Source organism: Coniophora puteana (assembly GCF_000271625.1).
Source record: "Coniophora puteana RWD-64-598 SS2 unplaced genomic scaffold CONPUscaffold_13, whole genome shotgun sequence".
Classification (NCBI taxonomy): domain Eukaryota; kingdom Fungi; phylum Basidiomycota; class Agaricomycetes; order Boletales; family Coniophoraceae; genus Coniophora; species Coniophora puteana.
Genome location: NW_006913065.1, coordinates 1,404,384 through 1,426,927, shown reverse-complemented (window position 1 = coordinate 1,426,927; position 22,544 = coordinate 1,404,384). Strand labels below are relative to the sequence as shown.

Sequence of the window (22,544 nt, the reverse complement as noted above, 5' to 3'; positions counted from 1 at the left end):
AGCACATTTCATATCTCCTTCAGCGTACGTTTACCACCTCTTCTCCCCAACCTCTCCATATACCCTATACTCGTCAGCTTCTTGAAGGCGCAGCTCTGTCCTTGTGGATATCGAGGAAATGGGTGCGCCATGACGTCACCCCTAAGTGGCTCGCCCTCTTGGTTGGTCCAAAGCGTCACTTTCTGGGTCTGCCGACCTGCAGATGTGGTAGACGTAAGGTACGTGGGAGTGCGGATGGTCGGATCCCTATGACATTGTCACGGTGCAAAATTGGAGCGCGGTAGTGAGCATTTCGCCATTTGATCCAAAGTTCAGTTTCTACTCGGCCGTTTGTAGACAAAGGCAGGTCTATGGGACAGGGCCGGTCGTCGTTCGCACCAATAACCATTGCTTTGACGTATGTTCTCCAAGATTTGGGTAATATGAGATCATGATACTGAATGCGGTGCTGGTAAGACTTACGTGGTCCAGCCAGTCAATAGTGGTGCTCAACGTCAACGGCGCCGTTATCATGTTTCACCTGCTGCCGCTTCGCGCGGAAGTTCACGGAACTGCTGGATGTCCAGGAGTGTGTTTCAAGATGATCCAGCTGAGCCATCGGCTCGCAATTACAAAGTCATCTCCAATCACAGAAGTTGCGGCTCCGAAATTAACCAATGGTTAGTCGTCTCAAGAGTGTCTCAAGTAACTCTGACTCGATAGTTAATGACTTGTTGTCGGCAGATGATATCGGTTGCGTCGTACATTGATAAAAGCAACTGTAGGTAGGCGCAGGAGGATTAAGCTGTGATACCTGGATCCTTCGTATCCAGGAATAGTTGTGGCTGCGGTCCCGTCACTGAATAAGTCATAATGATTCTCCACTTCCTCTTTTCTAATATAGTTGCGCTCGTTGCCTTGTTCTCCAATGTTTTCTCTTCCCGCTCTCGGTGTCGACGCTCCTTGGTACACGATTGGAACAGACGGAATGCCGCCATACCAGCTTCCCATGGCTGCTGCTGCCCTCGTCGGTGTGGCAGGCAGCATCTTCATACGCTTTGTGACGCGCGAAAAAGAGGGCAAGATCAAGCTCCCCGCCACTGGCGACGATGCGCTCGGCTCTGAAGCGAAAGCGCACGACTCGTTCAACGTTGTGCAGCCGGAGGACCTCCTTGACGGCTATCCGGTGGAGGAGAACGAGTATTGGGCCCAGGTACGTTCTCTCACCAATTGCTGACGCGATCCGTAGCTAACAAAAATATGTCACGGTATGCGCCGCCAGATGCGCCTCTGGAAAGTCTCCATAACCGCCAACCTCGTCGTCATCCTCGCCCTCGAGACCATCTCCCTCGGCTGGGCCGCCGCCGCCCTCTCCGGCTCCCCATCCCACGGGGACGGGGACGCGAGCGCAGGCACCGGCCTTCTCCTCGTCTACCTCTTCCGCATCCTCTACGCCCTATACACCGTCACCCTCGCCGCGGGCGCCGTCCCGCTCACCACCGTGCGCTTGCACCGGAACAGAGTCATCCACCTCGCTGTGCTCACCGCACTCGCGTTCGCCCTTCAATTCGCCATCTCCATCCTCCCCATCTCGGCTTTAGCGCCCGCTGGCTCGTCCGCAGGCGCGCTTAAGGCGCTCTGGCACGCCACGCTCGTGCTGTATGCGCTCAGCGCCGTGCTGAGCTGGACAATTCCCACCGGCCCGCCGTTGCGCTTCCCGCCCGAACGGGTGTATGCGCCTGCGACGAATGCGAAGGCGAGCAATAGGAGCACGGACAATGTGAGCGGGAGCACGGGCGCGAGCGTGCTCGATTTTATTCTGTTTGGCTATACGACGCGGCTGGTGCGGCTGGTACAGACCGCGGAGTCGCTCGAGATTGCCGATTTGCCGATTTTGCCGGCGAATATGCGTGCGACGTTTCAGTTCCACAAGATGCGCGAGCTGTTGAGGGTGTCGCCCATTGGCACCTGGGGAAAGGGCAAGGGCGATGGCAAGGACGGCGGGGAGAAGGAGACGAGACCGGGCTGGGGTCTCGCGTGGCGTGTGCTGCGCGTGAACGGTGTTGCGTTCGTCGCGGAAATGGTTATGGTGGCGTTGGCTGCGCCGCTGTGGTTCGCGAGCCCTTTTTTCTTACAGAAGCTGATCGCGTACCTTGAGAGAGATCTGGAGCGGCTGCATACGAGGTGGGGGTGGGTGTATGCGGTTGGGCAGTTGGTGTCGTTGTTGATGGTGCATATGCGTGGGTTATTTTTGTGTGTTCCTGATAATGGCAGCGTGCTGATGGATGCGGTTGGTGGACAGTGGCCGCGCAGTTCTTCTCGCTCGCGACGGCAGTGATCGAGATTAGGATCAAGGCGCAGTTGAACACGATTTTGTTCGAGAAGACGCTTGTGAGGAAGGACATTGTGTCGTCCGCTGGGTCGTCCGACTCCAAGGAGGACTCCAAAGGGCAAGGATAAGAAGAGTGACAAGGGCGGGAAAGAGGATGAGGACGAGGAGGCCGAGTTCAGCAGCAAGGCGCAGGTGATGACGCTCATGACGACCGACGTCGACCGCGTCTTCGAGTTTTCGTCCTTTGTATTTTCGCTCGTCGGTGCGTCCTTCTTCCGTATTCGCAATTTCTCCACTTCTTCCTCCCTGCTCGCTCTTTCCTCCCCCTCTCTCACACCACACCCACGCACCCCACACTCACCCTCATCATAACCCACAGACTCCCCGATAGAGCTCATCGTCGGCACCCTGCTGCTCTACCGGCTCATCGGCGTCTCGTGCTTCTGGGGCCTGCTCGTGATCGTCGTCATGTTCCCGTTCAACACGCTCGCAGGGAAAGTCGTTGTGCGCTTCCAGGACAAGCTTATGAAGGCGACGGACGAGCGTGTGGCGCTGATGAATGAAGTGCTTGGGGCTATTCGGATGTTGAAGGTGCGTTTGTCTCTCCCTCTCTTTTTCTCTCTTCTTGCTCTGTCTCTCGCTTTTTAAGTGGCTTTCTGGGGGTTTTGCTTGTTTCTGGACTGGTACTGATGTGGCGATGATAATGGGTAGTTTATGGCTTGGGAACGCCCGTTCGAGAGCCGGATTCTGAGAGTAAGAGAGCGCGAGCTCAAGTACCAGAAGCTCAACTACTGGCTCGAGGTCATATTTGCCGCCATCTGGTATGCTCTCCCCGCCCCCATCCCGCCGTAAAAGCTCACGTCTCATCTCTCTATCTCTCTCATCGAACAGGGACTCGTCCCCGCTAATCGTGACTCTCGTCGCGTTCTGGCACTTCTCGGTGTGGCGCGGCGAGCCGCTCACGCCATCGATCGCGTTCCCGACGATCCTCGTGTTCCAGGAGCTGCAGTTCGCGTTCAACACGCTCCCCGAGACGTTTGTCAATATGCTGCAGTCGTTTGTCTCGCTCAGGCGCGTCGAGCACTATCTGGAGTTGCCGGAGATTACGCCGGTGCCGCCGTTGGATGGTGGGGCGGTGCATGTGTTTGGGCCGCCTGGGGAGGGACGGGGACAAGGCGAGGGACAAGGCGAGAGGGAGTGTGCGGCGGCGTGCGCGAGCGCGACGGTGACGTGGCCGCAGGACCGGGGCGCGAAGAGCGGTACAAGCGGAGCGAGCACGCCATTTGCGCCGTCGACGCCTGGTACGCCCAGGGGACAGCAGCAAGGCAAGTTCGTGCTGCTGGACATGGACCTGCGGTTCCCCACGGGCGAGTTGTCGCTCGTGTGCGGGAAGCTCGGAAGCGGGAAGACGCTGTTGTTGCTCGCGCTGCTGGGTGAGGCGGATGTGTTGGCGGGGCAGGTTGTGTGTCCCCGGAGTCCGCCGGATTCGTTGGCGGTGTATGGCCCGAGTGGGGCCAATAGGGACGGGAGGGAGGCGAAGTGGGTTGTTCCCGGGATGTGCGTATGTGCCACAGGTGCGCTATCGTTTCGGCTTCAGAGTAGTGCCAGTGCTGATTGGGTTTGTGGAACGGCAACAGAGCGCGTGGCTGCGCAACGCGAGCATCAGGGACAATATCTTGTTCAGCCTGCCATACGACGAGGAACGGTACCAGCGCACGCTCGAGGCATGCGCGCTCATCGCGGACCTCAACATCCTCGAGGACGGAGACGAGTCCGAGATCGGCGAGCGTGGCGTGAACCTCTCTGGCGGGCAGAAGGCGCGCGTGTCGCTCGCGCGCGCGGTGTACTCCCGCGCCTCCGTCCTGCTGCTGGACGACGTGCTCTCGGCGGTGGACGCGCACACGGCGCACCACCTCTACCACGAGTGCATCAAGGGCGAGCTGATGAAGGGCCGCACGGTCGTGCTGGTGTCTCACCATGTGCAGCTGTGCTCGAGCGGCGCCGCATATGTTGTTGCGCTGGATAATGGGCGGGTGACGTTTGCGGGCGAGCGGCAGGCGTTCCTCGGCACGGGGCTGCTCGGGGCTCTGGGTTCGTCAGGTGCGGGGGCGGAGGAGGAGGAGGAGAAGCTGGTGGAGGACAGTGAGAATCTGCCGAGCGGGTCGACTTTGTCTGTGCCCAAACGCGTCGGCAAGTCGACGGACGTGGGCAGGCTTGCGTCCTCCCAGCAGGATGCCGAGGACCCGCCTTCTGAGACGAGCTCTACGGCGTTTACGGAGGACATGGCTAGTGCCACCGCCAATGACACGCCCAACGGGAACGCTGACGGGAACGGCAAGGCGAAGCTCGAGCGGAAGCCCCCGCGCAAGCTCGTCGAGGAGGAGAAGCGTGCGGTCGGGCGCGTGAGCAAGGACGTGTGGACGATGTACGTGCGCGCGTGCGGAAAGCACTGGTACTGGACCTGGTTCGCGGCTGTCTTCATTCTCGCGGCGCTGTCGCCCATTGTGGAGTCGTACTGGCTCAAGTTCTGGTCGGGCACGCCGCTAGAGGAGGCGGCGGAGAAGGGGCCGGTGTATTACATTGGGGTTTATGCTGCTGTGAGTATCAGGTTTTGTGTGTGTGAGAGAGGATGCTGCTGATTGCTGGGTGTAGCTGACGCTCGCGGGTGTGTTCTTGTCGACGTATCGTTTCTTTGTGCTTTGTGAGTCCACTTTTTTTGTTAGGTTTGCATTGAGAGATTCGTTGCTAACGATGGTGGAATAGACTCGGGCTCGATCCAAGCGTCTACGGTGTTGTACAAACGTAAGTTTCTTTTTCCGGGCACTTTGTTTGACCACGCTGACCCTCGTTTATGAAAGGCCTTCTCGAGTCTGTCCTATTCGCCAACATCCGCTTCCACGACACCGTCTCGCGCGGAAGACTGCTCAACCGGTTCGGCAAGGATTTTGAGGGCATCGACAGCAGACTCTCGGACCACTTTGGGCACAGCATCATTTTTGCGCTGTCGTTCACCACTATTGTGGTGTCCATCGCGTTCGCGGGCGGTATCCCGTTCGTGCTTGCGGCGTTCGTGCTCGGATATTTCTACTTCGCTGGTGGGTATCTGACACTTAACCTGTCACTCACAGATATACTAACTGTGATCATGATTGTATGGTTGCCAGGCTTTATAGCCAGGCCTCCCGTGATATGCGTCGTCTCGATTCGGTTGCTCATTCGCCGTTGTATTCGCTGTACGGAGAGACGATCGCTGGTGCGACGGTGCTTCGTGCGTTTGGCGCGTCGTCCAAGTTCTTGCGGGATATGTTGACCTGCGTTGATACTGTAAGCTTCACATTCTTGACTGCCAGTCATGTTGAATCTGACTCTTTTTTGCAGCAAATCAACCCTTCATACTGGCAGCTTGGTGTCAACCGCTGGATCGAGGTACGATATGACCTCCTCGCAAGCGCGACTGTCGGTCTTGTGGGCATTATCGCCGTCATGACGCCCAGCATCTCTGCCGCGCTCGCGGGCTTCGCGCTCTCGTTCGCGACGGAGATGACGTTAGCGCTCCTTGCCCTTGTCCGGCGCTTCGTGGGGCTGGAACAGAGCATGGTCGCGCTCGAGCGCATCAAGGAGTACTCGGAGCTCGCGCAGGAGTCGCCCGAGTTCGTCGAGCCGCGCCCAGCCGCGAGCTGGCCCGACAAGGGGGCGATCAAATGCGTGGATCTGGTCATCAGATACGCGCCGCAGCTGCCGAATGTGCTGCACAATATCAACTTTGAGGTGCGCCCGGGCGAGAAGGTGGGTATTCTGGGCAGGACGGGGTCCGGAAAGAGCACGCTCGCGCTGTCGTTCTTCCGCTTTGTCGAGGCGACCGAGGGGCAGATTCTTGTTGATGGTGTCGATATCGCCAAGATTGGTCTTACCGATCTAAGGAGTAAGCTTACTATCATTCCGCGTAAGTGTTTTGTTTGTCTTGTCATGAAATGAATCCGTCTCAATCGCTTCTTTCCAGAGGATCCTACGATTCTGAGCGGAACACTGCGGTCGACGTTGGACGTATTTGACGAGTACGAGGACGCCGAGATCGTATGCCGCTTCCTCTCTATCTTTCGGCGCCTGCGCTGACCTGGTTATACGCAGTACGAGGCCCTCCGTCGTGTACACCTTATTCCTTCGCCCTCTGGCGAAAACACGGAGGCTCAGATGGACATTGAAACTCCTGAGACCATCAACGTGAATGTGTTCAGGAACCTCGAGTCTCCTGTCTCGGAAGGAGGTGAGAACTTCTCGACTGGGTAAGCTGCTCATTCTAGTCTTGGAGCATTACCTTTGCTGACAGTCTTTGAAGCGAGAAGCAGCTCCTTTGCATGGCACGCGCCATCCTCAAGCGCTCCAAGGTGCTCGTCATGGACGAGGCCACCGCGAGCGTCGACTACGCGACGGACGAGTTGATTGGCAAGACGATCAGACAGTGCGTCGTTTGGCTTTTCTCCCTGCTGCGTACGGTGCTCACATGAGGGTCCAGGGAATTCGCCAACAGCACGATCCTCACCATCGCGCATCGCTTGAGAACGGTCATTGACTATGACCGAGTGATGATCCTCGACCAAGGACGCATCGTCGAATTTGACAGGTACGCTTTTCCATCTGCGTATTTTTATTAGTCAAAATAATCTCATGCATCTTGATATCGTAGTCCCACAACTCTCCTCTCAGATCCGGAGAGCCAGTTCCACGGCCTGTGCAAGGCAACAGGCAAGAATGAGTTTATTACACTCAAAAGAATGGCAGGCTTGTAAAGTGCTGCCGACTTGCTGTACATACGGTAACATACACGTTTACTTATAGATAGATTGTTTATATGATTTGGTTGTTGGCTAGTGTAATTACGCATCCGTGGTGATGATAAGAGTAGCAAAGACCTGCTACGATCTACAGTGTCTACAGAATAGCAAGGCCCACTGCAACAGCGGGGGGGCCAAGGGCGGAGACGGAGACGCGTCTCCGATTGGCTCGGAGAAGGGGCCCGACGTGCTTGCTCTCGCCTAGCTGCGGTCAGCTGCGGTTCACCAACAAAACCAGCATGACGGTCACAGCACAAACACCTTCATACCTCTATAGCTGCCAGTTGCCTTGATACTGCTAGCTGTTCGCATGCCCAAGGAAAAGACCAATGCTAATCGTCTCCCCCCCTGCGACGCCTGCAAGCTACGCAGAGTACGCTGCGATCCCGTACCCCAACCTCGCTCGTGTCCGCGTTGTGTCTCCAGAGGCATTATGTTCGTCACTCCATTGGCTTCTCGTGTTACACTTTGTGCTTATTTCCGCTTCAGATGCACTACAAACATCAGTCCACGCGGGAGGCGGAAGGCGACCTCCGGTAGAAAGATCGGGGAAGCAAGGTACGCATTACGCATACACGTTCTACTGATATAGACATATCACGTACCGTTTTTCCAGACTTCTATTTATCGATGATCAGCCTGCCAACACCAGCACTACAGCTGAAGGGGTGGCCACGGCTGCACACGGAAGCTCGTTCCCTACTGTTCGCGCAGAAAGCAGAATAGTTGATCTGGAGGTCTCAGGCGAACTCATCACACATCTCCTTCAACGTACGTTTGACTTCCTTCTCCTCCTCGACTCGTTTAATGCAACGTTGCCCTGTTGACACCTCCCCGTCAAGTATATGCGCACGTACCCCGTGCACGCGTCATCCCCTGCAACTTTCTCCTTTCAGCATTCGAATCCTCGGGTCGTCGCCTCGCCTATTTGTCCCCATCCACGCAGACTCTGATGCTAGCCATGTCCGCCATCAGCTCTCACATCTCCTCACATCCCGTCCTCTTCGGTCCGGGCCCGCCTCCACCTGCCCTATCCACGTTCTTGGTGAGGTCCCTGTCCCTCTCATCCAAGGCATTGTATGAGTTCGGAAAGCGGAGGGCGGCTGCGTGCCGGACGTTGACAGAGATGGCGCTGGAGCAAGCATGGAGGGCCAAGGTGCTGAGCAGGGGCGACGATGAGGCCATGGCTGCGTGTTTTCTGCTACAAATTCTAGAGTACCGTACGTCCTCCGTTTTGCCCGGTCCTCTCTGTCTCGCATGGATAGTACACTAATCAGTGTATCCGAATAGGCAGAGGAACCAGTCCAAAAAGTCACGTCTGGAAAGCGGCGTACATTGCGCACCTACGCCGAAGGCTTACACACTGCCGCGAAGTTGGTTTTGACGAATTTCTGAACTCAGAGTCGTCCACGTTTCTTTTCTTTACGTCGACGCCCCCGATGATGGCGTGGCCTCCACGATGTCAGACCACACATCCTGATCCGGAGTCATTCGAACCTCAAGCCCGACGTGATCATCAAAGTTGGTTACAGTACCAAAGCCCTTGTAATGCAGGTCATGCGCCCGAGAACAATACGAAACTTGAAGAAATGAGGCTCCGATGGAGCATGCAGGTGGTGCGTGGTCGCCATCACTTACTGTGCTGTGATTGCTAATGTCGAGTTTCTTTTGTGTGAAAGATGTGGGAGACCCTCACATGTGCTTGGCAAGGCGAAGTTTGTGGATAGTGAGGACAGCCAACTCATGGTTCCCTGACACCCATCTGACTGCCATTGTGGGCGAACATCTGTAGCTCACTTCACGATGAGGCGTTGTTGTGCGGTCCTCCACCTCCTTCACTCCCGGAATTGATCATGCAAGTCAAGTCCGAGAGTGTGCCGTGGTGGGATACACGGGGCTTTATCAATCTGGTCAGACCTTGTAAGCTCTTGCTTTTATGCGCTGTTTCCTGTGTATGGTATCAAGCTGACATTCATCAACGTAGACGCGTATCACGTTTCACGTTTAGCTTTATCTTCGTACGACTGGCAAATGCGTAGGTCTCTGAGGCCCAAGCTTAGCCCTCATATTGGTCCCTTCTTGACGTGTGCTGACTGTGCGCGTTCTCCACTCCAGGCAGGAAAAGTGGACTCCCCTTTTCGTTCACCCGCTTCTCCGAACATATAGAAGACGTTAAGCACTTGCACTTCCTCCTCTCCGTTGCCCAGGCACGGTTTGTCATGACGTACAGCTCTGTAGCGACCAAATTTCGTGCGTGTCATCGAACGCTTTTCGGCTCGACGAATCTGAACAACCAGTGATCAGAGAGGTCGGGAAACATGCCAGGCCCTTCGGGATGCCCATACCAAGGGCACACTCCCCTGTCAAACATGGGGAGGCATATGCTGAACTCGATGCGTAGTGCCCTCGGATCAGTGAACATTGCTATACTCGAGGACCTACAGGAGAGGGTGAGGGAGGCTAACATCGTCTCCGGTCCCACCGACCCAGACATTCCCATGCTCGAGTTGATCTTGTGCACGTTGACGCGGGCACTGATGCCCTATGGGATGTACATCATGCGCAACGCACTGAACGGAACATATATGGCGTGGCTGACGCAATTAGGTGAGCGTCTCTCCTCAACTGATTAGGTCCCTTATTCATGTGGTCCCTCGGCACATGCGCACGGATGCACCCAGGAAACGAGCCGTTCCTCTTTTGGTGTCACTTCCTCCTAAACGCGACACCAGTCGAGGACGGCGGCGACGCGTTCACACGCAGCGAGAAGCTCGTGTGCCTTGAGACGTGCGTTCCCTTTCCTTTCTCTCTTTTTTCTTCCTTTGCTGAGTGCTTGACCCCATGTAACGCTATTTGATGCATGCTGACACACTTACGGACAATGCGATGTGATGTCGTGCATTACCACAGCATGTCCGAAATCATCGCCGTCATCTCCTGGTCTTGGCCGGGCGCGTTTGAACACCCGCTCAGGGGCGAGATCGCCCGCACCATCGAGGAAATAAAGTTCGCGCAGGCGCTTAGCGAGACCCTTGGCATAGAGACGCTCAGGCTGGATTCGCGCTCCATGTTCTCCAACCAGAGTGGCTCCACTGAAAGCCCAAATGAGCTGTACATGTTCCCTGCTGTTCTGGAGCTCCCTGATATCGAGGCGGCGATGCGCGACGCGGGCGTGATGGATATGATCAACGGTGCTCAGCTTGAAGCGAACTCGGAATACGCTCGCTGGGCGGCGACGATTACGCCGTTTACTATCTCTTCTCAGGAAACCTTTTTGGATGGAGGGGTTCGTTCAATTTCCTCCGCCACTGCCGTGGATCATGGAGGTACGATTGGATTGCCCAATAATGACGATATTGGGCACGGGGACGGGCGACGAGCCACTTCGACCTTTACGCCTCGTCCGACTGGAATGCAGACGCAAACTCCCATGGCGGGCATTCCGGTGAACACCAACCGTGTGCCGACCCAGGGCTATGTCTACGATGCTGATACATCGGTGTGGGATGCGATGGGCGTGCATATAGGCGCGGCCACGGGGCAGACGGATGCTTGGACTATGGATACTGGAGATTTTGATACTTCGACAGATGACTCGTTGTGGGATCTCATGGTCCCTGCAGATCAACCGCGCTTTTCCTGTTTATAGCACAGGTTAACTGTGCGTCACCATTAAAGATGTTCTACAAGCTAGTTTGTGCAAATAAGAATGAACAGTCGCGTAAAACATAAGTATCCAACATCCAGTGTGGCTTTGATACCGTCAAACATCGAAATAATCCAGAAGTAGTGTGGTGCATGTGTATTGTTCCTCTGCATAAATTACATCATGAACTTGCCCCTTATACGCCCACACCCTAGCTCATCTTTGACGCAGACGCGTCAGCATGCTCTGGCCCTGCTTCACCGACATCATTGGTACATACTCGCTCCTCAGATTGAGCAATACTGAAAGCATCCGCTTGCCTGTGAACTCAAGGAAGACGTGAATTACGGAGATGTGGACGATTAGGCTCCAATGATCAACTTATGTGGTTCAGCGAGATGAAAGCGGACTCACCGTCTCTTGCGCCGTTCGTAGACAATGATGGGGAGCTTCACCGCCATAAGGCTTCCGACGTAATGAAGCGCGATGACGGTGACGGATACCAAGACACTGACGACGACCGCTGTGACGACCGCGTGTGTGCGGTCCTCGGCGCTCGAGTCTGCATTGATATTGATCCGCCATGTCCCGTATGCAGAGTATGTAGCGCGTCAATCAAAACGCAAAATATGGCTTCGAGAAAACGAGAAGACAAGCAGAAGATAAAAACGTACCGCCATTGATAGACTGCTCGAGCGTGTAGCCTATGTACACAGGCGCGAACTGTCTAGGCAGAGCCAGAAATGTGGCGAGGAGGAACTTGGGCATCGACGTACCGCACGTTGCTAGCACGGCGGTCGTGACTTTTGACGAGTCACGAGTAAGCGATCAAAGATGTGCAGTCAGAGTACTAGGTCTTACAATGGGGTGGTATAGCACTAAACCGCGCCATGAGAATGATCTTGAAGCCTCCCTCTCTAATGACGGCGGCAAGTGTGGCGAACTGAATGTTCTCACTCTCGTAGCGCTCGCTGCGCTTCGTAAGGAAGTATCTGCAGGTGCTAGAGTATGGTGTATTTAGTTATGAGCACCCCGTGGGCGGACACTGACCTAAAGAGAGTGCTCACATGAACAATACAAGCTCTCCGAAATATGTGCTCAAGGATACGATGAGGAATCCCAGACCGATTCCCCATGTGAGACCGCACATGGTGGCGACAAGCTCTTGCCCAGCGAGCTATACGAAGGTTCATTTGTGCGATTCTGAAAAAAGAATGAGGTGTATGAGCTTACAGGGGGAAATGACAGCACGATTATGATGGCAGCGGGTATTGCCCAGCCGCCATGGTGACTGAAGGAAGTAGGTTAGAGTTTACACCCGATCATTCAAGGCTTGACTTTTGTTGGATATGAGAAACGCACCTTCGCATCCACTGCTCTGCGGGCTGGAGACCATACACGATTTTTCTATGTAGCTTTGCGAGCGTAACGGCGAAAGCTACGGCGAAGAGGGCGATAAAGAGCATGTCTTTATGCAAGCGGGAGCATCGACGACGCATCGTCGAAATATTGGCATGGACGTTTTAACACGGGTCAATATGAGGTCAGAGGATCAGAAAACTTACAGAGATCCCTTGTGGTTGGGTGCTTGAGCTGTTCTTTGAGAGGGCGGGGCGGGGCAAGTGCTTCCCATTCGCTTGGCGTCGGGCTTGGTGTGCGGGCGCGCCCAGCGCGTGCGCGAGTCACCGAGTCGAGGGAAGGGCGACGCGACGACATCTCTATCGCTGGGACGATCATGTTGTTCTCGAACTGAGCGACTGCACTCATGTCTGTTACTGTGTAGTCTTAGCACGGGGAATGTGACAAGTTGTCGGCCTTGATGTCGGGAGGTGTGTCGTGAGACGGTGATGTAGAAAGAAGAAGGGTTTCTCGATATAACTAAAGAAGAAATGACAAGAATGCGCAAGGAGCGTCTTAAAAGTGTAGGTCACTGCTCGGGGAAGGTGTCAGGTATTTGAATAACTAGCAGTGTATTGCCACAAGCTTACTGTTGTCGCGACCTGCCGGGAGTTGCTGTTCCTGTGTTGGTTCCATATGGTTGGTTCCGAGTTCGAGATTGGCAGAAAGCACGATTCGTTGTAGCATCGAAAGAAGCAAAGATCATAAACAGCGGTTTGTGGAGGTCCTGTAGACAACATGAACGAGATTAGGGTCCTTCGGGGCTTTACTTCGGTGGTTTAATCTGACGATTGACCGGAAATGGATGCGTTCCTCGCGCGCGCAACTGTCCCTCGCAGGCTGCACCATCAGGATTTTAGTGAGAGTGTCAATCAGCATTGTAAATGGCTTGAGTGTACAGATCTATAGATACTAGCCATCTCCGAGTTTTGTGATGAGAATCCTCAAGTCAGGCTGAACGTTTTGAACTATGATATATGAAGGCCTTGATGAAGACCCGGATCGGCTCTCTTCGTTTTACCGGACCGGAGATGGACGCTTCCCACGCTTCCCGACGGTGTCCCCGAACAACACGATGTCTTCTCTTAGTCGACTTTAAGTTCAAGGTCAACAAACCTAAGACCTACATCACTAAATGAGGGGATGAATGATAAGTAAATGACCTTGACCGACATCACAGATCATGGCAAACATACACCGGGGAAATGGTGAGACTCCGACACGAGTAGCATGTAAAGTCCGTTTTTAGCATGCAGGAAAGATCACAGGGATATGATCATAGCAAAGAATCTATTATCTACTTGAAGGGGCGTGTTATCATTAACAGATACGGCATGATAATAACATATGGTACTCGCAGCTATTATAAATCACAACAGGTGCATTATAACGACTTGCAATCACGACGAGGTTTTCAATAGCAAGAAATTCATTGCAAATAATACAGTACACTCTACAGCAGACAATACAGTATACAAGAGAGTCTAATCGGACACGTCGCCAGTGCGGCTGGTCACACCGTAAAATGGTAGAGCTGCCGGCTCGCCGAATAGAATCCGGGAGCCCGAGCGCATGTCGTGTATTGGAAGCGCTAGTTCTGATAATAATACATGGAAAGCGAGGTGGTACAAGGAGGCGAGTCGGGGCGTAGCTTGAGATTCGTCGAGGCACGATGCCGGGGGATGGAGGGAGGGAGTCTTCGAGCTCTGGCAGGGGCACGGGGATGAGCAACCGCCTGCCGAGCGAAATGCCTCGGAGAAGCTTACCTGGCAGGGCACGGGGATGAGCGACCTGAGAGATCCCCGCGCCCCGCCTGCGCTCTAAAAAAGGCGGATGGCTCGCGAGCACCTGAAAACAAAACCGGGGCCTCGACAACGCGCGCAGACAGGCGCAATGCCACTCCATTGCAACAGGAACCGGGGCACCGTTGCGCACCGGCCCCGGTCTCGAATTGGCCATCCGTGAAATACGAAATGCTCAGGGAGCGAATCGCAGGCGCGAGGATGGGTTCGCCGGCGCGAGGCAGGCTCGCTGGCGTGCATGAAGAGCACAACGCTACGCGCGCCTGGTGTGGCACCGGCGACACCCATGTGTGTCGTGCGCTCGTGCGCACTCGGCCAGACTGGATCCGATTAGACTTGAGTAAACTTGTTTAAACCCGACTATTGAGGCTAGCATCTGCAAAGGATGAGTACAGTAGAAAGCGAGGGACCAGCTCTCGAGGAGGACGAAGCACCTGGTGGGCTTGACGCGCACGCGGGACAAGTCCGAGGCGTGGTAGACGAGCATGTGGCTGGTCGCATGGCCTGTGTGCTCGGGTACGGCAAGGAGGACGTCGAGGGCGAGGGTGGATGGGGCTGGTGACGACAAAGAGGGTGAGGATGATAAAGGGGCAGAGGAGATAGACGAGCGGAGGAACGAAAGGTTGAGAAAACAAATGAATGAAAGCGAGACACTAGTAATCGTACAGAGTACGGACAGAGGCTGATGTACTATGTAGTTATACGGAATCTTGCGACATAATCACGTGACGGCGCCTCACGCGTGTCACTTACAGCAGCAGGGTGTAGTCCAAGTGTAGTCCACAGGCTGCCAGGGAGAGAAAGGGTGGCGAGGGAGGTTTGGGTGGAAATTGGTGTGTGGATACTGCAGAACAGGCAAATGAGGGAGATTTCTTGGATGAGGACGAAGCAATCGCTGACGAGACCGACTTTGAAAACTTGATGCATTATAGCAGATAAGTAGTAGCTAACCGGTTTATGAACAGTTTCTTATAATCGAATTTTCATATTACCTTTGACATGACATTCGGATTATTATGCTTCAACATATCGCGAGTGATTTTATCTTGAATTTTGGTCCATGGTAAGCCCACTACCATATGGTACTTAATGATAAGATCCCTATGATATGATAATCCCGTTATCAGATAGTGGGCTAACACTTAAACGATGTTGAATCGTCGCCATTTACGATCATACACAATTAAATTAACGGTCATCTTATAATATTCATAGTCTCCATTATGCCCCGAAAAATTTCCCCCGATTTAGTGATGTAAGACCTTGAAGCAATCTTGTGTTTGATATTAGTATACTGTACCTACACGACCGTAGGTTCGTCACGCCTCACGCTTGACCTGTCAAATGAACTTAAGACCTGGTTCGTCACCCATCACAAAAGATAATGAACCTCCCCGCGTGACGAAAAATACTAATCCTCTTAACTTATATTCTGATGTAGTACTGAGTTTCAGATTTTTGAGACCCTTACTGGCACGACCACAGTCGACTGGAGATGTGATGTCGAGCTCCTCACTGGCAGGCTTCAGTGAGTCGGTCATACCGGTCTGGCAAGGGCTTGAGACGCCTGTATATAAGCCTAACGGACAAGCAATACAGTCGTTGTAAAAGGTGTGTCCGCATTGCCTGCTTCTCCTTCCAATGAAACACCCTCTTCACCTTCGTTGTCCTCAGCAATAATGCCTTGATGATGTCACCAAACTGTGACCCTAGTTCAAAATCACGCGTTCGCCGGACATTTGAACTTCAGCCTCGGCGGAACTTATCTTGATTTCATGTCACGCAGAAATCCCTTGAACCTACGGTCGTGTAGGTACAGTATCATGACCTCAATTCAGCATACAACTTCGGTGCTCGAGCCTGCTGACACCCCCGAAAACGACATGGCAACTTCCTCGGTTTAACATCTCTAAACCTCCCTCGCTTCTTTGCGAAACAAAGCTCTCTAGGCTATCAACGTCTTCGTATCATCCTTCTCATCAGATTCCTTCCAACACTGACAGTCCAGGTGTGCAGATGGCTCCAGCTTCTTAGTGCAATGCGAAGACCACACGTTTCAGACATTCTCGTACGTCGCCTCATTGTTGTCCTTTCTGACGTTCGACAGATCCACTCACTCATGCTCTCTGCATATCACAGGCTCGAGTCCCACGCGCCAGGAAGTGAGATCTTTCTAAGTCACATATCGACCTTTCCCCAACCATCGCTGATCATTGACTTCACCTGGTTCCCCGGTGCCTCACCCCAGTACCCACCCCTCTACTGCTTCGTTGTATCTGTTCGCGAGTGCCCCGTTAAACTCCTTGATGTGTCATCCGGTAGAGTACGTTGCTCCTCCCAGCCATTCCTAGGTCACGTCCTCACTCGTCGCTTACCATCCTTGCAGCTTAGAGTATCCTACAAGATCATCGACCACCGTGAGTGCTTCATCGCACCCCACTCCATGGTGTTCAGTATACATGCCAGCAAGTGCGTCTTACCCCATTACCATCCTACGCCAGAGACGCATCAGACTATATTGCGGCTTTGAGAACGCATTCTAAGTGTTTGGTATGCATCAACCAGGTGAAAGAGTGCGCGTAAAGACGTCCCCTGAACGGAAGAGCCGTGATGGGATGAGAGGTGCGTACATACGTTCATTATTTTCGTTCGCCTTGCTGCCTTTTGCATTCCTTAAACTCCATGGCTGACCTCCGCCCTTAGGCATCGTATCCGCCCTCGCCTTCGCTCCTCTTCGCCACTGGCACTCTATTGCCAAGTACACCATTCACGCCGAACATCGCGATATACAGTGAAGACATCGAAGAAACTCTCGAGCCTGTCATGTACCTCGGAGAAAACGAAGGCGGGGGAGTTATATATGGCGCTTTTGTGGGCCCGATGGTCTGTACTATTGGTTGGGGAAGGTGCTTTCTTTTTTGTGGAGGGTTCGTGCGCATTCACACTTGGAGTTTCTGGCTGTAGCTGAGGATGGCACATATATAAACGGAATGATTTCGGATACATTACTCACTGACTCATACCTTGTGGAAACTAATAGTGCTGAGGAAGGAGGAACAGGAAGCTACGTAGGCATCGGGTTCAAGGGCAATAAATAACTTATAAATAAACAATGCATGTATGTGTCATGGTAGACTGTATTTTTTCCGACTTGGAAAGCGCAGATTCAAACAGTGATTGTTCCTTTCAGGTGTCAAATCCGCTGGCTAGTTTGTCTAAATACCATCTATTCTTTCCTTGAACAACACTTGACAGGATATTATCCTTTCCCCATTTGTTATACGAAGAACCGAACACCGCTTCCGAGTCTAAGGTAAGTCCACCCAGAGATGGCGCGTTGCCACCCGTGACTGCTCTTGATTGCACTTCGCTTGAAGTGCGGCAACTTCTAAGTGGGACATCCCTAGGGCCTCCCTGCGCTTGTCGAGCCAATGTTCGCGTTCTGCCGCAGGAAGGCTCAGGAGCATGCTGACCTTGTGACGGTTGACAATGCCACTCTCCAGAAAATTCGGAAGTAGTGCACCCAGATTTCCGGGGCAGGATCGAAGGAAAGCTAACACGGCTTGGTGGTCGGGCTTAGCGCTTGTGTCGCTACAAGGCCGCTCTGATGTTGCATCGCTCGCAAGGTCGCTCGCGTCCTCACCGCGCTGGCGAGATACACGTCAGTAACTAATTCCTGACTCCAAAGCAATCTTGCGAACCTCGACCTCGTCTTCTCCATCGTCATTGGTGAAGCATCCATGAATCCTCGAGTGCGATGCACAATCGAAACGTACTAAAGACTAACGTTGATTGCGCATATCGAATGAAGATGAACATAATCGGCACCTTGTTTATGTCGGACTTGCTCCATGTGCTCCCCCCTCCTGCGCTGAAGTACATGTGCTAAGACTGAAGATCGCTTAGACACTATTCTCTTGAGCATCGCATCCACGGGCCAGCAGTCTTCAAGGTCTCTAAGCCAGTGGAGGCACGGATTTTTCAGCACCTTGATGCAACAGAAAAACGATGCAGCCATCAGTTAGCATAGAAACTAATCGGGTACATATCAACGTGTCGTACCTCAATGACAGCATCCTTTACGATGTCCCTCTCGCATGGATTGAATATACCCTCGAGTAGAAAAGGAAAATCCTTCAAAAGCCTTTGGCACTCGCGCTAAATGGATATGCATTCGTCGGAGCAGAGAAGGAGACAAAGTGAAAACTTACGTGCAACTGTTCGTACTAGTACTGTTCCATGCTTAGTCCAATACGCCGTCGAAAAGTGTTTACATTGAAGTGCGATCGCCAAAGAGTGTCTTCATTGACTAGCCGGGGAATCGACATTGTCGGGTGAGTCCGATATGCGCTGACTTCAAGTTTCATACATTTGTACTACCGCCTTGAGCAGAAGCCCAGTTTGGCTGCACAGGCAACAGGAGCCCTCAGTGACCGCTCGCAACCACAGCTTTCTTAGCTTGGACAAGCCGAGCCAATCCCCTGGAATGAGCTCAATACATCAAGCTCAAGAAGCTACACGCAGAATAAACGCGGTATATGCGATTACGCACTAGAGGGAAGCGAGAAGTGTGGCCGCTCCAGTTCGAGTTCACCGTCACAAGCGCGATGGTTTCTGTGAAGTCTTGTCGGCGTCTTCCGGACCCCCCAAAACAGTCTAACCCCTATCATGAGCGCCAACGCAACATGCTTGAGCCTCGCGCGCCAACCTGCATCAACACGGTCACCTCTCTCCCCGTCTACTATCGAGCCCTATTGCTCACACATCTTCTCTAAGAAATTAAGGACAACAACTCTCTTCGACAGGTAACATGTTAGCTTTGAGTTTCAGCTGATTAGCTTCTCCTATTTGACCATTCGATTCTCGGCTGCCCAGCGCTATTCACCCGCGCGCGTTGAACTTGGTTTCTCGAATACATCAACGCAAGATAACAACTTCTCTTACGCATCCTAATCTCTTTCTCCTTCTCGCAAGGACTCAGAATGTCTACATCCTCTGTGAGCATGTCTTTACCCTCCACATTAGTACTTCACACATCGCTGACACAGTCCTTACGTCCTTCCTAGGCATCCGCCGACAAACCCGCCGCCCCCATAGCAGCGAGTTCGGGTGTCGAGGCGCAGGGGAAACAACATTGCGTCCGCTGCCACGCCAACTTCTCCACCGACTCCAATGCTTCCGGGAACTGCGTCGTTCCACACGTGTTCGACGCGTCACAGGCGTTCGACTTCGGCGACGGCCAACGCTACTTCCCCTCTCACTGCTGCGGCGACGACGAGATCGTCGTTCAAGATACGCCCTCCTCTAGCTCCAGATCTACAGAGATGCTGCAAGCCGAAGAGGGCAAGGGTACCAAGACAGGCGAGGACGTCTCCGATGCCAAGGCGAGAGAAGAGGGCGAGGCGCTCTTCAAGATCGCCAATCTTGGCCCGTGCTTCCGCGGACGCCATACGACCGTTGAGGACGACATCGAGATGCAGTACAATGGATGGAACATCCTCAGATGCGTCACCGACGAGGAAGGTCGCTGTATGCGCGTGCATCTCGCTCAGTCGGACAAAGAGCCGGTATTCAGCACCGGCGTTATCTATACGACAGGGGATGCGGAGGATCGCGAGTGGGCTGATGAGGATGCGGAGAAGGAAAAGGGGAGTGAGGTACTGGTGAAAGCAGCATGATTGATTCGTGAGCTCCTGCAAATTTACTCCCGTTCCTTTCCTATTCCAAAATCATCCATCGAGTTGAGCACCAGGGATCAGGCATCTGTATTACATAGCATCGAAAAAAAAGACTAGCACGTTTCATTATCATAACACTTTTACGCGTACAAGCAAGAAGCTTTCTGTCTCATTTTTTCGATGCTTTCAGGCAATCGTATCACTCATAGCAACCTTCGCCACTCTTTCCTAGACGTGCTCCGTGTGTGCCTTCTCTCCTCCGTCCTTGCTGCTCCCGTCGTCTGTGACATCCTTCAAATCCTGTGCACGTTGTGCTTTGAGCTTCACAAAGTGTGCCTCCTCGTCCCATGCGAACGGACTATTGCTCGAGAAGAGCAGGTCAATCTCCTCCAGCGTGCGGTTGGCCGTCTCGGGATAGAAAGCCCACACCATCGGGATACTCAGGAAATTGACCGCTCCGAAGATGTGCAGTGTGCTATTAATCGAATTTGTAAGACCCAATCCAGCTCACGTACGAACGAAAAGAAAGCAACGCACTTCTCCTGAATCGCGTTGAACATGACTGGATTCAACAACGTCAACCATCCGTTGCCAATGCTCCACCCGACGACGCCCCATGCGTTCCCCTTCGCGCGCACTTCAAGCGGGAAGATCTCCGTCGGGTACACCCAGGGTATCGTGAGCCAGGTTGCACCGAACACGGCCGTGTATACGAAGATCCAGAACGCAGACGCAGCGCCGTATTGCGCCGCCTTCTCCGGATGGTCTCTAAGCAGGCGCCCAAAGGCGCCGGAGAGGATCATCGCGATGCCTTGGCCTACAGCGCCCCAGTAGAGCCCGAAGCGACGGCCCCAACGGTCGATGGTTAAGATGGAGACAAGGGTGCTGATGCAGTATGTGATCTAGAGTGGTGATATACTCTGAGATTAACGATGCGGTTGATGAAGTAGGAGTCGCCTACATCGTTGAGTCCGGAGAGCCACTGAGACTTGCGAGCGCTGTAGCCAGCTTGCGCGAAGATGGTTGGTGCCCACATAGTAACGGCTGCGATACCAACCCATCTAGCAAGGCGAAATAGAGAATGAGTGACTGATACGATTCCGGATGCATATGACCGATACTCACTCTTGGACGATCTGCAACCAAATCGCGAGCTGAACGCGTCTCCCAACGTGCAGGTCTCCCCAGCCTGACAGTCATAAGTTAGTATCTCTAGCCTTGACTTTGCTACACAGGAAATGCCGCTTACCAGTGCCCCAGAACATCGACCAGTACGAGTTCTGCTTCGAGTGCGCCTTCTCCAGGTTGACGATTTCGACGATTCCTTGTATCTCGGTTTCGAGATCTGAGTTGCCTGCTGCGATCTCATCGCTCCGGATACGATACAAGATTTCGCGAGCTTCGTCGACGCGGCCGACTTTGAGCAGCCATCCTGGTAGGTTATATCATGTCAGCGGCGAGATCAGTAGTGAGAGCTAAGAAGAGATTGGCTTACGGGGCGATTCAGGCATCCATATCAGAGCAAACTGCGCGCAACTGAGCGACTCGTTCTGCCCATTGAGATCCAAAATAGACTTACCATGAACGCAAACACGGGTATGATTTGGAATGCGATGGGGAACTGTCGTGAAAGAGCTCAGCCAGACAATCCACCACCACAGCGAAAACGCGGCTCACCCTCCACCGAATCTGTGTGTTGCCATCCCCAACGAATCCCAGGCCAAACTCGAGCCAGTACGCAACGACGACACCAAAGATGTTGAGTGTGAACTCGCTCGCGATGAACGCGCCGCGAGAGGTGTGCGTCGCAACTTCGGCGCTCCACACGGGCACTATGGCGTTCAAGAAACCGGTACCGATCCCATTGATAACGCGTGCGCAGAGCATCCTACCCGCACCAAATACGGTAAGGATTGGACTTGTATAGTGAGAGAGCGGGAGGATGCGTACCAGGCGATGTTTTGGGCGGAACACTGGAGGGCGGCGCCAATGAGAACCCAAATGCTGCCCTGGACAGGCCGTCAGCAAAGGCTCGTGTGTGCGTCATGGGGATTGGACGTACAATAATCATGGTCTTGAGGCGTCCGAGTCTACGAGGAGAGTCAGCAATTACGGGAGTCAAGAAAGCACACTGGGAGAACACGCACCTGTCTCCCATGACACCAGCCATCAACGCCCCGATGAGAGTGCCCAAGTAGTAGACTAACGCAGACACACAAAATATGGTCAGATGACGGCCCAGCAAACAGAGGATGCTTGTGGTATACGCACTACTGACAATCCCGCCTTGCCGTGTAGGATTCGTGATCGTCGCGACATAACCTTCAGACGGACCCTCGTACGTCGAGTAGCCGAGCCCCATTGTCTGCACATAGTGCGGCGCTGTGTTCACGCCGCCCATCATGCCTTGGTCATAGCCGAAGCTTCATCGAGAACACCGTTAGTCTCGCCATCAGAGACCAGATATGACACCAAGGCAAAGGATAGGACCCACAAGAAGATGGCGAGACCAGCGACAAAGTTAATCGTGTAGTAGAGTCGCTTGCCGGTAAGCGGAGCCATGGTGACTCGTGAGCGCGCGCTGAACGATAGAGGCCCGCAAGAGTGGACACAAATTAAACGGAGATGGTTATGCGGGGCCCCCACAGTGCCCTATATACCACCGGCTTCTCCGGCTTTTGGCCAAGGAAAACATCGGGCCGCGAACAGGCGATCAGTCCTCGTGAGCAAGGGGGCGGGTAGATCGGCGGTACCGTCGACGTCACGGATCCGGGATCGCCATGGACAATGGGATCAATCCAAAGGGCGGGACGAGCGCAGAATGAGCACACCCATCATTCTAAGCGTAAATGGTTTGTCCGCGGACAAACCATTTAC

General features: G+C 53.7%; 8 protein-coding genes across 8 annotated transcripts; 4 read left to right on the top strand and 4 right to left on the bottom strand.

Annotated features, from left to right (window-relative positions):
- The first annotated feature begins 910 nt into the window (after positions 1 to 910).
- On the top strand, positions 911 to 7,124 carry CONPUDRAFT_84777 (multidrug resistance-associated ABC transporter). The gene is made up of 18 exons (XM_007775074.1): positions 911 to 1,192; positions 1,262 to 2,219; positions 2,282 to 2,385; positions 2,429 to 2,573; positions 2,691 to 2,902; positions 3,023 to 3,132; positions 3,203 to 3,872; positions 3,949 to 4,908; positions 4,964 to 5,012; positions 5,075 to 5,113; positions 5,170 to 5,410; positions 5,476 to 5,635; positions 5,690 to 6,254; positions 6,312 to 6,385; positions 6,440 to 6,594; positions 6,648 to 6,770; positions 6,825 to 6,932; positions 6,996 to 7,124. The coding sequence occupies exons 1-18, from the start codon at positions 968 to 970 to the stop codon at positions 7,096 to 7,098; spliced, it is 5,001 nt and encodes a 1,666-aa protein (XP_007773264.1). The 5' UTR covers positions 911 to 967; the 3' UTR covers positions 7,099 to 7,124.
- A 1,345-nt stretch (positions 7,125 to 8,469) lies between these two features.
- CONPUDRAFT_168672 (uncharacterized protein) lies at positions 8,470 to 10,792 on the top strand (the record flags this gene model as incomplete). Its single annotated transcript, XM_007775073.1, has 8 exons — positions 8,470 to 8,759; positions 8,823 to 8,869; positions 8,936 to 9,063; positions 9,128 to 9,178; positions 9,259 to 9,393; positions 9,448 to 9,750; positions 9,825 to 9,930; positions 10,054 to 10,792. The coding sequence occupies exons 1-8, from the start codon at positions 8,583 to 8,585 to the stop codon at positions 10,790 to 10,792; spliced, it is 1,686 nt and encodes a 561-aa protein (XP_007773263.1). The 5' UTR covers positions 8,470 to 8,582.
- Positions 10,793 to 11,000: 208 nt separating this feature from the next.
- Positions 11,001 to 12,556, bottom strand: CONPUDRAFT_76496 (uncharacterized protein; the record flags this gene model as incomplete). The annotated part of the gene is made up of 8 exons (XM_007774758.1): positions 11,001 to 11,109; positions 11,204 to 11,351; positions 11,464 to 11,592; positions 11,651 to 11,781; positions 11,857 to 11,966; positions 12,023 to 12,080; positions 12,152 to 12,227; positions 12,355 to 12,556. The coding sequence occupies 8 exons, from the start codon at positions 12,554 to 12,556 to the stop codon at positions 11,001 to 11,003; spliced, it is 963 nt and encodes a 320-aa protein (XP_007772948.1).
- A 1,115-nt stretch (positions 12,557 to 13,671) lies between these two features.
- CONPUDRAFT_168671 (uncharacterized protein) lies at positions 13,672 to 15,530 on the bottom strand (the record flags this gene model as incomplete). The annotated part of the gene is made up of 5 exons (XM_007775072.1): positions 13,672 to 13,893; positions 13,954 to 14,007; positions 14,074 to 14,309; positions 14,383 to 14,544; positions 15,461 to 15,530. 5 exons carry the CDS (start codon positions 15,528 to 15,530, stop codon positions 13,672 to 13,674), a joined length of 744 nt encoding a protein of 247 aa, XP_007773262.1.
- Positions 15,531 to 16,108: 578 nt separating this feature from the next.
- CONPUDRAFT_76495 (uncharacterized protein) lies at positions 16,109 to 17,087 on the top strand (the record flags this gene model as incomplete). The annotated part of the gene is made up of 7 exons (XM_007774757.1): positions 16,109 to 16,312; positions 16,376 to 16,406; positions 16,444 to 16,458; positions 16,555 to 16,611; positions 16,693 to 16,747; positions 16,782 to 16,895; positions 17,030 to 17,087. 7 exons carry the CDS (start codon positions 16,109 to 16,111, stop codon positions 17,085 to 17,087), a joined length of 534 nt encoding a protein of 177 aa, XP_007772947.1.
- A 210-nt stretch (positions 17,088 to 17,297) lies between these two features.
- On the bottom strand, positions 17,298 to 18,317 carry CONPUDRAFT_76494 (uncharacterized protein; the record flags this gene model as incomplete). The annotated part of the gene is made up of 5 exons (XM_007774756.1): positions 17,298 to 17,636; positions 17,691 to 17,764; positions 17,818 to 17,977; positions 18,052 to 18,147; positions 18,264 to 18,317. The coding sequence occupies 5 exons, from the start codon at positions 18,315 to 18,317 to the stop codon at positions 17,298 to 17,300; spliced, it is 723 nt and encodes a 240-aa protein (XP_007772946.1).
- A 574-nt stretch (positions 18,318 to 18,891) lies between these two features.
- Positions 18,892 to 19,941, top strand: CONPUDRAFT_168670 (uncharacterized protein). Its single transcript, XM_007775071.1, has 2 exons — positions 18,892 to 18,986; positions 19,056 to 19,941. The coding sequence occupies exons 1-2, from the start codon at positions 18,972 to 18,974 to the stop codon at positions 19,665 to 19,667; spliced, it is 627 nt and encodes a 208-aa protein (XP_007773261.1). The 5' UTR covers positions 18,892 to 18,971; the 3' UTR covers positions 19,668 to 19,941.
- CONPUDRAFT_130409 (general substrate transporter) lies at positions 19,896 to 22,494 on the bottom strand (the record flags this gene model as incomplete). Its single annotated transcript, XM_007775070.1, has 13 exons — positions 22,162 to 22,494; positions 21,939 to 22,090; positions 21,815 to 21,869; positions 21,730 to 21,757; positions 21,618 to 21,676; positions 21,345 to 21,555; positions 21,247 to 21,288; positions 21,163 to 21,193; positions 20,917 to 21,099; positions 20,793 to 20,856; positions 20,629 to 20,728; positions 20,205 to 20,569; positions 19,896 to 20,142 (listed from the first exon to the last, which is right to left on the bottom strand). Exons 1-13 carry the CDS (start codon positions 22,227 to 22,229, stop codon positions 19,896 to 19,898), a joined length of 1,605 nt encoding a protein of 534 aa, XP_007773260.1. The 5' UTR covers positions 22,230 to 22,494.
- Positions 22,495 to 22,544: the final 50 nt, after the last annotated feature.